This window comes from Hyla sarda, chromosome 9 (assembly GCF_029499605.1).
Source record: "Hyla sarda isolate aHylSar1 chromosome 9, aHylSar1.hap1, whole genome shotgun sequence".
Taxonomy (NCBI): domain Eukaryota; kingdom Metazoa; phylum Chordata; class Amphibia; order Anura; family Hylidae; genus Hyla; species Hyla sarda.
The window spans coordinates 3,604,921-3,617,969 of record NC_079197.1 but is presented as its reverse complement, the minus strand read 5'-3'; the positions used below and the strand labels follow the sequence as shown (position 1 = coordinate 3,617,969).

Here is a 13,049-nt window from a genome sequence, read left to right as displayed (position 1 = left end):
GTGAACTGACACGCGTACACCAATAGTAAATAGGGAAGGAGAAATGGGGAATATGGGTAAACAGCCAATCTACATGATATTCAGTGTGAACTGACACGCGTACACCAATAGGAAATAGGGAAGGAGAAATGGAGAATATGGGTAAACAGCCAATCTACATGACATTCAGTGTGAACTTCTATGGACTTGTGTTCCCTAATCACTGTGTCCCAGCTGTTGCAAAACTATAACTCTCATCATGCCCGGACAGCCGAAGGCTGTTTTGCCACAACTGGAGCCACACTGGTTGGGTAACCTCTACTAAAACTTGACTCTTGTCATTGTAGGCCTCCAGCGCTTGTACCTGCTGACCATGCAGACACATTACCAGCTCCGCATCGACCTGTCAGACTTTGAGAACGCCACGGCATATGCCCAGTACAACACATTTGGCGTGGGCTTGTACTCCGTGAACCCAGAAGATGATGGCTACCCGCTGACAGTGTCAGATTACACCGGAACGGCAGGTAAGTCCTCCACAAGTCCCCACCCTCTATTTATGGTTCTTCCATTGACCCCAGTGAGTCCTCCACAAGTCTCCACCCTTCTCCCACCATTCACGTTTTTTCCACTGACCCCAGTGAGTCCGCCATAAGTCTCCACCCACTATTCATGGTTCTTCCATTGTCCTCAGTGAGTCCTTCACAAGTCTCTACCCTTCTCCCACCATTCATGGTTCTTCCATTGACCCCATTGAGTCCTCCACAAGTCTCCACCCACTATTCATGGTTCTTCCATTGACCCCAGTGAGTCCTTCACAAGTCTCTACCCTTCTCCCACCGTCCACGGTTCTTTCATTGACCCCCAATGTTCCAATGTTGTCTCCTCAGGAGATTCCTTGGGAAAGCACACAGGGATGAAGTTCACCACCAAAGACTTGGACAACGACCATTCAGAGAACAACTGTGCGAGCTTCTACCACGGAGCCTGGTGGTACCGAAACTGCCACACATCCAACCTGAATGGGCAGTATCTCCGCGGGCACCATGCCTCCTATGCCGATGGCATTGAGTGGTCTTCTTGGACAGGCTGGCAGTATTCCCTCAAGTTCACAGAGATGAAGATTCGGCCACACCGGGAAGACTAATGATAGTCTCTTCTTTCTTGGACTTTTTTTGGTCAATTTTTTTTTACCAGGGAGGGAAAAGGGACTTACCCTTTTTTTTTTTTTTTTTTTAGTTTGGGAATGGGAGAACTTTATTCGGCAACCAGAACTTTCCAACACTGGTTAATGCCAATGGACACGATACGTGGAGAATTGTGGTTGGAGTATTTCTTGGCCAGGAGACATCATAAATCAAACACCAGTTGGGGATGTTCTGCCAGGATGGACCTTCAGTGCTTCTCCTACATTGGATGGGGATGACCCAACTTGACTTCTCACACTCATCCCCTCAACGTCCTAGGTGCAATGTTTATTTTTTAATATTGTTAGTAGTCTGGATGACTCCTTGTGTGTGGCTGGCATCTTCTCCAATAGACGAGTCGTTGACGTTGTGGATCCTTCGATGAACATCTCCTTAACCGTGGTGATAATTCCCGATCCCATCATTTGTTGCTGCACTATGAATATTTCGTTACATTGTCTTTGCCTCTGACACTTGCACAAGATTACATTTTTCAACCTGAGATTGAGACATTGTACCCGGGTCCAAATAGGACTCCAAGACCTTGTTAACCCCCGAACGTAGGAATTGGTTCGGTTAGGGATGATGGGCAAAGAAGATTGGTGTTTAGAAGTAGTAGAGTTGAAATATACTTGGATTTTAAATTTTTGCACAAGATAAATTTTTGATCCTAGAGATTCAGATGTTTGCATCGGGTCAAACTGGGACTTGAAAGAGCTTGTTAACCCCAAATTAGGGATTGGTTGGGTAGGTATAAGAGATAAGGATGCAATTGGGTTAAGAAGTAGCGTTCAATAATACTTGGATCTTAAAATTTATATATAGGACTCCAAGGAGCTTGTTAGCCCAAAAACTAGGGATTGGTTGGGTCCACAGACAAGGAAGCCGTTCGGCTCAAGAAGATAAGTTAAAAAAAAACTTGCATCTTAAGTAAAGGCACAAAATAAATTTTTATACCTAAGATTGAAATGGCACCAGGGTCCAACTCCTTCACCCTAAACCCAAAAACTAGGGATTGGTTGGGTAGGGAGAAGAGACAAGAAAGCCATTGGGGGGGGGGGGTCGAGAAGTAGAGTTCAAAAATACTTGTATCCTAAACTTACGAACAAGATACATTCTTGTACCTGAGATTCAGATGGCGCCAGGTCCAACTAGGAATTCAAGGAGCTTCTTGGCCCTAAACTATAAAACTAGGGATTGGTTGGGTCCACAGACAAGGAGGCCGAGAAGAGGAGTTCAATAAAAGTATACAAACAGGATACACTTTTGTACCTCAAATTAAGATGACACCAGGGTCCAAATTGTACTCCAAGGAGCTTCTTAACCCTAAACCCAAAAACTCTGGATTGGTCGGACAGTAGAGTTCAAACTTACTTGCATCCTAAGCTTACAAACAAGATGCATTCTTGTACCTGAGATGGCACCAGGTCCAACTAGGACTCCAAGGTGCCTCTTAGACCTAAAGCCAAAAAGTAGGGATTGGTTTGGTCCAAAGACAAGGAAGCCATCAGGGCCAAGAAGTAGAATTCAAAAATACTTGGTTGGTTTTTATTTTTGTTTTTTAAAGTTTGCAAATTAACACATTTTTTGTAACTAAATAATTAAAAAAATTACCGAGTCTGTGTGGTACCAGGCAGCTTAACGTGATGCCCACAGATGTAAGTTTCATCGAGTCATCTGGGTGGAAGGAAAGTGAAGCAGATTCTTTGTGCTCCAAACAATAAAGAGAGACCAGGTCTGTAACTGAAATGGACGATAGAACGTCTAGAACGAGGGGATCTCAAACTGGTGGCCCTTCATATGTTGCAAAACTTCAACTCCCAGCATGCCTGGACAGCCAAAGGCCTGTCTGCCTCCTCCAGAGGATCCACACTGACCCTGAAAGGTAAATCAAGGCTTCCCTTTGCAAAACTACAACTCTCAGTATGCCCGGACAGCCAACGGCTGGGAGTTGAAGTTTTGCAACGTTTGGAGGGCCACCAGTTTGAGACCCTTGATCTAGAACCTGTGGGAGGCACTAATCCTTGTACCCCCGGCTCCGGCCTAAGTCCAGTCACTTCCTATATTCTCACCAAGTTTCTAGATATTTGTTTTTTTTTTTCCCCCGCCGAATGTCTGCGGATGACATTGGGAGGTGGAGGTGGACAGCTGCTTAATGCAGAAGTTTACGATCAGCACAGGCTCAATTACCAAAGACAAGTTTACAATTTACATCACAGCGTGCTAAACCTTCTCCGCGCTCGCGCCTCCATCGTCGTGATGTTCGTTCGCCGGGATAATTAGCCGGTCATTTAGAGAAGATAAAAAAAAAAAAAAAAAGATGGATGGGAATAACACACGAGCGTCTCGGCGTCAGGTAGCGGCTCCTTTGGGAAAAAGCCGCCAATTTTTTTTTTTTTTAGGAACATCAAAAACCCGCAGGGGGCTCGTTCACCCCGCGACCGCACAGCAGGAATCGCAGTAATGAATGGGATTCGTGCCGCCATCATTAGCTTCTCCGAGCAGTCAGTCTTCACGTTACCTGTTGGCGGTGGCAGCCAATATTGTAAACAAGTGTTTTGTAAATTAGAGGAACCTGGGCAGATATAACCTGAGACTTAATGGAGCGGAAACCGCGTCTGGTTGGTTAAACCCAAAGAGTTGCGTTAACAGGCTTCTCATTAAGGCGCCGTCCCGCCATCCGAGAACGGCCCCTTCCCCCAGCCTTGACAAGTAAAATAATTTGTTTTTAATGTCTTGGTTAAATGAGCATGAAGACTCCTTCTCCTTAAGACGTACGAGGAGTCATAACTCAGCGTGAGCACCTGAGATGGAGTCATCGGCGGTCCTCGCCAACGGCGGACGGAGGGGGGGCTTCTTACGATTGGGGTCACGGAGGGAGCATGGTGGTGGGGGGCACATAATATAGGAGGGGGAGGTGATGTTTACTGTACAGGGGGCGAAGGAGAATTAAGATGCAGATGGAAGGAGGGAGACAGATGGAGGAGAGCGTCTCGCTGTGACAAACACTGAGCGAGACGTACGGGGAAAGAGACGCGCAGATGGGAGGAGGATGAGAACGAGGATGAGCAGAGCCGAGACGGTAACGGAGGAGGAAGCGCTGATCGCGGCCTTCACTCATCCATAGAGACGCCGATCAGCATGTCGTGCCCAATGCGAGGGCGACAGATAACAAGAAAGACTGTAGAGCCCAGAAAGGTGCAGGGATCCCCAGACAAGATGGCGGTGTACGGCTGGCGCCACCCAGAGGGTTTTCCCAAATATTCGCAAAAAATTACTGCAACCAGATGTAAGTCAGTAAAGAAATCTAACACGCTAAACCTTTTTTGCTTCAATGTTGTGTTTTCATCAATGTTTTTATCCAATCAATGGCGAACAGCAGGTTTTCAAAAACAGCGATGCTCTCGGTATGGCGTTTTTTTTCACCCAGTTAGTTGCATAAACAAATGTATGTGGAAACGAGTGGCGCATTATTTTATTTTTGGTTATAAATATATCCTTGACAATAAAGCCTCGAATCAGGTGACTTGTAAAACGAAAAAAAAAACACTGGGAAAAAAAATATATATATATGTTGGTCTTTTCTTATTATTCGTTTTTTTTAATCTAAAAAATGTGCTACAACACAAGTATGTACGATAAAGGGCGGCGGACAGGAGCGCAGGCGGAGAAGAATATAGTCCCAACACTTCGCACGCAGCTTAATGTAGGACTGTAAGGCTGTGTTCACACAATATAACGTTTAGTGACATATTTTAAAACGTACATTTTTGGCCGTAATCAGTAAAAAAAAAAAAAAAGCAGCCACAATTTATTTATTTATTTTCAAATTTTGCTATTCGGATTTTTGCTGATTACGAATGAAAACGTTTGCGGTGAATGAAATATTCCACTAAATCTTACACTGGGCGCAGTAGAATTTTGTTTCCCCCTAAAACAACCGCTCTGCGTTTCCTTCACAACAAAATAAGATCAGGATACGGGGGAAGTGCAATGATCTGCAGGAAATCAATATGGCGGGAGACCTGTAAAATGTACGGAGAGATTTCCCTTTATGATTTTTTTATGGACAGTTTCGATGTTTTGATGATTTTTCTCAAATTAGATGCAAAGAAAATGACTTTGTGCAAATTAAAGGTTCATTGACAAAAAACGATAGCGATTCCGGCTCCTTCTCTGTGGTCGTTGTCCCCATTGTTTACAGTGTGAATGTGGGAGGGGCTTCAGTGTGATTGACAGCTTATAAGAGTCATAGGTGAGGTATGACATCATAGAACGCAGTCCGGCGCGTTACATTGTCTCCTCCTAGAATTAAATGCAGAGTCGCGTCTCACCCGATGAAGTGCAGGGGGCGATAATCTATATACGTATCTGGGGGGAAACGAAAACATATAATTTAGAGCAGTGTTTTCCAGCCAGGGTGCCTCCAGCTGTTACATCACAGCATTTGCATCAGTGGATTTCATTTCTGTAACTGGGTCATGTGATCACAAGCCTGATCTACGGTAAATCACAGTGCTTAATGCAATGTTTCCCAACCAGGGTGCCTTCAGCTGTTGCAAAACTACAACTCCCAGCATGCCCAGACAGCCGTTGCATCAGTGCATTTCATTTCTGTAACTGGGTCATGTGATCACAAGCCTGACCCACTGTTAATCACAGTGCTTATTGCAGTGTTTCCCAACCAGTGTGCCTCCAGCTGTTGAAAAACTACAGCTCCCAGCATGCAGTTGCATCAATGCATTTCATTTCTGTAACTGGGTCATGTCGTTGCATCAATGCATTTCCTTTCTGTAACTGGGTCATGTGATCACAAGTCTGACCTGCTGTAAATCACGGCGCTTATTGCAGTGTTTCCCAAGCAGTGTGTCTCCAGCTGTTGCAAAACTGAAACACCCAGCATGCCATTGCATCAATGCATTTCATTTCTGTAACTGGGTCATGTGATCACAAGTCTGACCCACAGAAAATCACAGAGCTTAATGCAGTGCTTCACAAGCAGGGGGCCTCTAGCTGTTGCAAAACTACAACTCCCAGCATGCCCGGACAGCCTAGACCAGTGCTTTCAAAACTCTGGACCTCCCAGCTGTTGCAAAACTACAACTCCCAGCATGCCCGGACAGCCTAGACCAGTGCTTTCAAAACTCTGGACCTCCCAGCTGTTGCAAAACTACAACTCCCAACATGCCCGGACAGCCGTTGGCTGTCCGGGCATGCTGGGAGTTGTAGTTTTACAACAGCTGGAGGCACACTGGTTGGAAAACACTGATTTAGAAAACCAAATGTGCAGAGCGTGCGCCGCTGAAGTGCATTGTGGGAGATGTAGTGCACTTGTACTGTACATTAGTCTGATGAAGGAAACACTACATATACCACAATGCATCACGCCATAGTGCCGGGCAGAGTGGTCTATCAGTAAATGGTGCCTGCAGCTCTGGAGCAGAAGACATAATGTGACTCCAGGGATGTACTGCTGCGGTATATATTAGGAAGAAGCTACTCGGGGGCACGAGAGACAGGTGAATGAGTAGAGCCGAGACACTCACAATTTACAGTAACACTCCTAAGAGCTGAAGAGGGCGTCAGATGGCGTGGGTGAAGCGCCGCGTAAAAGCCGTGGGACATCACCCGCTCCCATCTGGAGAGGATTAAGCTGCCAACTCCAAGAATCCTATTCAGAAAAAATTATGAAGGCGAACAAAGAATCCTGAGAGTCTGAAAGTGTTCAAGAGGCCACTTACCCCAGTCTACAGGATAACAACACATACACGAAATATTGACAGCACCATAAAAAATACAGACATAATGGCGCCTAAAATAAACCCGAAAAGCAACATTACAGCCGAATACTGAATTATAAAAACTAAACCCCCCAGACACCGACAGAACCAAAACTTCTATAATACTGCTCCTATATACAGGAATATAACTACTATAATACTGCTCCCAATATACAAGAATATAACTACTATAATACTGCCTCCTATATACAAGAATATAACTACTATAATACTGCTCCTATATACAAGAATATATCTACTATAATACTGCTCCTATATACAAGAATATAACTACTATAATACTGCTCCTATATACAAGAATATAACTACTATAATACTGCTCCTATATACAAGAATATAACTACTATAATACTGCTCCTATATACAAGAATATAACTACTATAATACTGCTCCTATATACAAGAATATAACTACTATAATACTGCTCCTATATACAAGAATATAACTACTCTAATACTGCTCCTATATACAAGAATATAACTACTCTAATACTGCTCCTATATACAAGAATATAACTACTCTAATACTGCTCCTATATACAGGAATATAACTACTATAATACTGCTCCTATATACAAGAATATAACTACTATAATACTGCTCCTATATACAAGAATATAACTACTATAATACTGCTCCTATATACAAGAATATAACTACTATAATACTACTCCTATATACAAGAATATAACTACTATAATACTGCTCCTATATACAAGAATATATCTACTATAATACTGCCCCTATATACAAGAATATAACTACTATAATATTGCCTCCTATATACAAGAATATAACTAGTATAATACTGCTCCTATATACAAGAATATAACTACTATAATATTGCCTCCTATATACAAGAATATAACTAGTATAATACTGCACCTATATACAAGAATATAACTACTATAATACTGCTCCTATATACAAGAATATAACTACTATAATATTGCCTCCTATATACAAGAATATAACTACTATAATACTGCCCCTATATACAAGAATATAACTACTATAATATTGCCTCCTATATACAAGAATATAACTAGTATAATACTGCTCCTATATACAAGAATATAACTACTATAATACTGCTCCTATATACAAGAATATAACTACTATAATACTGCTCCTATATAACAGAATATAGCTACTATAATACTGCTCCTATATACAAGAATATAACTACTTTAATACTGCTCCTATATACAAGAATATAACTACTATAATACTGCTCCTATATACAAGAATATAACTACTATAATACTGCTCCCTATATACAAGAATATAACTACTATAATACTGCTCCTATATACAAGAATATATCTGCTATAATACTGCCTCCTATATACAAGAATATAACTACTATAATACTGCTCCTATATACAAGAATATATCTGCTATAATACTGCTCCTATATACAAGAATATAACTACTATAATACTGCTCCTATATACAAGAATATATCTGCTATAATACTGCCTCCTATATACAAGAATATAACTACTATAATACTGCTCCTATATACAAGAATATAACTACTATAATACTGCTCCTATATACTAGAATATATCTAATATAATACTGCTCCTATATACAAGAATATAACTACTATAATACTGCTCCTATATACAAGAATATAACTACTATAATACTGCTCCTATATACAAGAATATAACTACTATAATACTGCTCCTATATACAAGAATATATCTGCTATAATACTGCTCATATATACAAGAATATAACTACTATAATACTGTCTCCTATATACAAGAATATATCTACTATAATACTGCTCATATATACAAGAATATAACTACTATAATACTGTCTCCTATATACAAGAATATAACTACTATAATACTGCTCCTATATACAAGAATATATCTGCTATAATACTGCCCCCTAGGGATGAGAACATGACTCATGTGGAGGATTGCCGTACTTTGAATCGCTGCAGTCTTCTGACCATTTCCATCCTGCGGTTGTATTTTGCTCTGTGGTCGTTGATGTAGCAGAGATGAGTCAGTGCGCGGTTGTATGTTACTGGATCAATGTGAGAGACCTGGCGCTGTCTTGGATTACTAATATCGGAGGGAGCGCCGCTGTAGCGATCTGATCAATACCGCAGGCTCTGAATTAATACTGAAGCTGCTGAGACGACTCAAAGGGAAACCAATTATAATGCTGCACTGTGAAGTGTGGGGATGAAATAAAGCGTTACACTGGGTCCTTTCTGCTGCTCTGCCTGCGGTTGATGTGGAGGATCCGTCACGGATTGTACATTACTGTAAACTGTATTGGGTAGATGAGGGCTCCTAGAAACGCTGGATCTATTGTGCGGCCACTTAAATTACCGCTATAGGTCGTGCGTCACCCTGTGTGAACAAGTGATGTACGGCCAAAGGGATAACGTTAATGGGGCACACAATTGATCCAGCGATCGTTCATGTGGCCGAGCTGCATTACTGATTAAGACTCGCGAAGGATCAGCAAATGAGCGCCGGTAACAGACATTGGCGTTTGCCTTCGCGGTAGGTCCTGCACAGATAATCACATGACATACTGGAACTGCTCCCACAGGCCATCTATAGATTACCATGGCACCACGTGATCTGACCGCCTGCCGCCCCCCCCCCCCCCCTCCACTTGGCATGGAAAACATTGTCTACAACTCAGACCACAGAGCAGGAATATGTCCTACCTGCCCCACAACCACCAACTTGTCTGCCTGAAGCAGTTCTTTGTTAGGATGCCCCTGAAGCTCCCTCTTTGGGACACGCTCCATACCCTGCAGCTTTTCTTTCTTGCTTATCCTCTGCTTGCCAAATGGTTTGGCCACACACTGACTGACTTCCTGGTAACAGCTCTATATACAAGTATTTAGCTTTTGCAAAAATAGTGACATCTAGTGACAACAGTTATTGCAGATTCACCACTTTGTTACCTCCTTTCTGCCATCTTTCCTTTTTTCAAGAGAAGAAGGGGGGGGGGGGGGTCTGAAGGTTTTTGCTGGAGTTCCCCTTCTATGCTTTGGATTTGTTTTGTTACATTGTGTCGTCTTTCAATACAAATCAGTTGTCAGAGTTATTACAGTCCCAGAGAGGACGCAGCTATGAGATGGGAAGATGCCGACTGATACATTTTATCTTCCTTGATACAAACTAACAAGACAGGAGAGAGATTTGTCTAGACTGGATACAACTGTGTCGAACCCTCAGCTGTGAGAATATCAGATCATGACTGGACGTGAATAAGGTGACAGCAAGCAGAGATCTTATGATGAAGACTAGAGACGCAGGAGTCAGCAGGACTGATCACCGCGCTCCCAGTCTGGGCTCAGCGCGTGGTTGTCATCACCTCCGCCGTCTCACAGCTGCAGAAATTGTCATTTTCAATAAGGTTTAAATTAAATTTCAGGAAATTAACTTAAACGAGCGATAAACTGTAATAATGTGAAGATCGTCCGCGGAGCCAAGACGCAGTGAGGCCGCCCCTCCCCCAGCACCGCATCAACAGCATCTCCGTCTATATACAGGGTGGAGACCAAACTGTGATCCAGCTTTCCTCATGTCCTGAACGGTTTCATAATTATGAGGGGAAATTCAATAATATTAAATAGTATTAAATGTATAGTCTGGAGAAGAAATGTTAGAGTGGGAAATGATCAACTAAATGTATAAAGGACTCATCAAAACACAAGGGGGCGCTCCCTCCTCCTGGAGAATAGACAAGGGGGCGCTCTCTCCACATGGAGAATAGACAAGGGGGCGCTCCCTCCTCCTGGAGAATAGACGAGGGGGCGCTCCCTCCTCCTGGAGAATAGACAAGGGGGCGCTCCCTCCTCCTGGAGAATAGACAAGGGGGCGCTCCCTCCTCCTGGAGAATAGACAAGGGGGCGCTCCCTCCTCCACCTGGAGAATAGACAAGGGGGCGCTCCCTCCTCCTGGAGAATAGACAAGGGGGCGCTCTCTCCACATGGAGAATAGACAAGGGGGCGCTCCCTCCTCCTGGAGAATAGACAAGGGGGCGCTCTCTCCACATGGAGAATAGACAAGGGGACGCTCCCTCCTCCTGGAGAATAGACAAGGGGGCGCTCCCTCCTCCTGGAGAATAGACAAGGGGGCGCTCTCTCCACATGGAGAATAGACAAGGGGGCGCTCCCTCCTCCTGGAGAATAGACAAGGGGGCGCTCCCTCCTCCTGGAGAATAGACAAGGGGGCGCTCCCTCCTCCACCTGGAGAATAGACAAGGGGGCGCTCCCTCCTCCTGGAGAATAGACAAGGGGGCGCTCCCTCCTCCTCCCGGAGAATAGACAAGGGGGCGCTCTCTCCTCCTGGAGAATAGACAAGGGGGCGCTCCCTCCTCCTGGAGAATAGACAAGGGGGCGCTCCCTCCTCCTGGAGAATAGACAAGGGGCGCTCCCTCCTCCTCCTGGAGAATAGACAGGGGGGCGCTCCCTCCTCCTGGAGAATAGACAAGGGGGCGCTCCCTCCTCCTCCCGGAGAATAGACAAGGGGGCGCTCCCTCCTCCTGGAGAATAGACAAGGGGCGCTCCCTCCTCCTCCTGGAGAATAGACAGGGGGGCGCTCCCTCCTCCTCCCGGAGAATAGACAAGGGAGCGCTCCCTCCTCCTCCTGGAGAATAGACAAGGGAGCGCTCCCTCCTCCTCCTGGAGAATAGACAGGGGGGCGCTCCCTCCTCCTGGAGAATAGACAAGGGGGCGCTCCCTCCTCCTCCCGGAGAATAGACAAGGGAGCGCTCCCTCCTCCTCCTGGAGAATAGACAAAGGGGCGCTCCCTCCTCCTGGAGAATAGACAAGGGGGCGCTCCCTCCTCCTGGAGAATAGACAAGGGGCGCTCCCTCCTCCTCCTGGAGAATAGACAGGGGGGCGCTCCCTCCTCCTCCCGGAGAATAGACAAGGGGGCGCTCCCTCCTCCTCCTGGAGAATAGACAGGGGGGCGCTCCCTCCTCCTCCCGGAGAATAGACAAGGGGGCGCTCCCTCCTCCTGGAGAATAGACAGGGGGGCGCTCCCTCCTCCTGGAGAATAGACAAGGGGCGCTCCCTCCTCCTCCTGGAGAATAGACAAGGGGGCGCTCCCTCCTCCTGGAGAATAGACAAGGGGGCGCTCCCTCCTCCTGGAGAATAGACAAGGGGCGCTCCCTCCTCCTCCCGGAGAATAGACAAGGGAGCGCTCCCTCCTCCTCCCGGAGAATAGACAGGGGGGCGCTCCCTCCTCCGTGAGAATAGACAAGGGGGCGCTCCCTCCTCCTGGAGAATAGACAAGGGGGCGCTCCCTCCTCCTGGAGAATAGACAGGGGGGCGCTCCCTCCTCCTGGAGAATAGACAAGGGGGCGCTCCCTCCTCCTGGAGAATAGACAAGGGGGCGCTCCCTCCTCCTGGAGAATAGACAGGGGGCGCTGCCTCCTCCTGGAGAATAGACAGGGGGCGCTCCCTCCACATGGAAAATAGACAAGGGGGTGCTCCCTCCTTCTGGAGAATAGACAAGGGGGCGCTCCCTCCTCCTCCTGGAGAATAGACAAGGGGGCGCTCCCTCCTCCTCCTGGAGAATAGACAGGGGGCGCTCCCTCCACATGGAGAACAGACAAGGGGGCGCTCCCTCCTCCTGGAGAATAGACAGGGGGCGTTCCCTCCTCCTGGAGAATAGACAGGGGGCGCTCCCTCCTCCTGGAGAATAGACAGGGGGCGCTCCCTCCTCCCCCTGGAGAATAGACAGGGGGGCGCTCCCTCCTCCTGGAGAATAGACAGGGGGCGCTCTCTCCTCCTCCTGGAGAATAGACAAGGGGGCGCTCCCTCCACATGGAGAATAGACAAGGGGGCGCTCCCTCCTCCTGGAGAATAGACAGGGGGCGCTCCCTCCTCCTCCTGGAGAATAGACAAGGGGGCGCTCCCTCCTCCTGGAGAATAGACAAGGGGGCGCTCTCTCCTCCTGGAGAATAGACAAGGGGGCGCTCCCTCCTCCTGGAGAATAGACAGGGGGCGCTCTCTCCTCCTGGAGAATAGACAAGGGGGCGCTCCCTCCACATGGAGAATAGACAAGGGGGCGCTCCCTCCTCCT

General features: G+C 46.1%; 1 protein-coding gene across 4 annotated transcripts in view; it reads left to right on the top strand.

Moving 5' to 3' along the window:
- Positions 1 to 5,064, top strand: part of FIBCD1 (fibrinogen C domain containing 1) — a 101,667-nt gene extending 96,603 nt beyond the window's left edge. For all 4 annotated transcript variants that reach the window (XM_056540294.1, XM_056540295.1, XM_056540296.1 and 1 more), the window contains 2 exons: positions 327 to 506; positions 870 to 5,064. In XM_056540294.1, the coding sequence (XP_056396269.1) occupies positions 327 to 506; positions 870 to 1,126 (437 nt within the window). In that variant the 3' untranslated portion in view covers positions 1,127 to 5,064. The remainder of the gene's footprint in view (positions 1 to 326; positions 507 to 869) is intronic.
- The last annotated feature ends 7,985 nt before the right edge of the window (positions 5,065 to 13,049 follow it).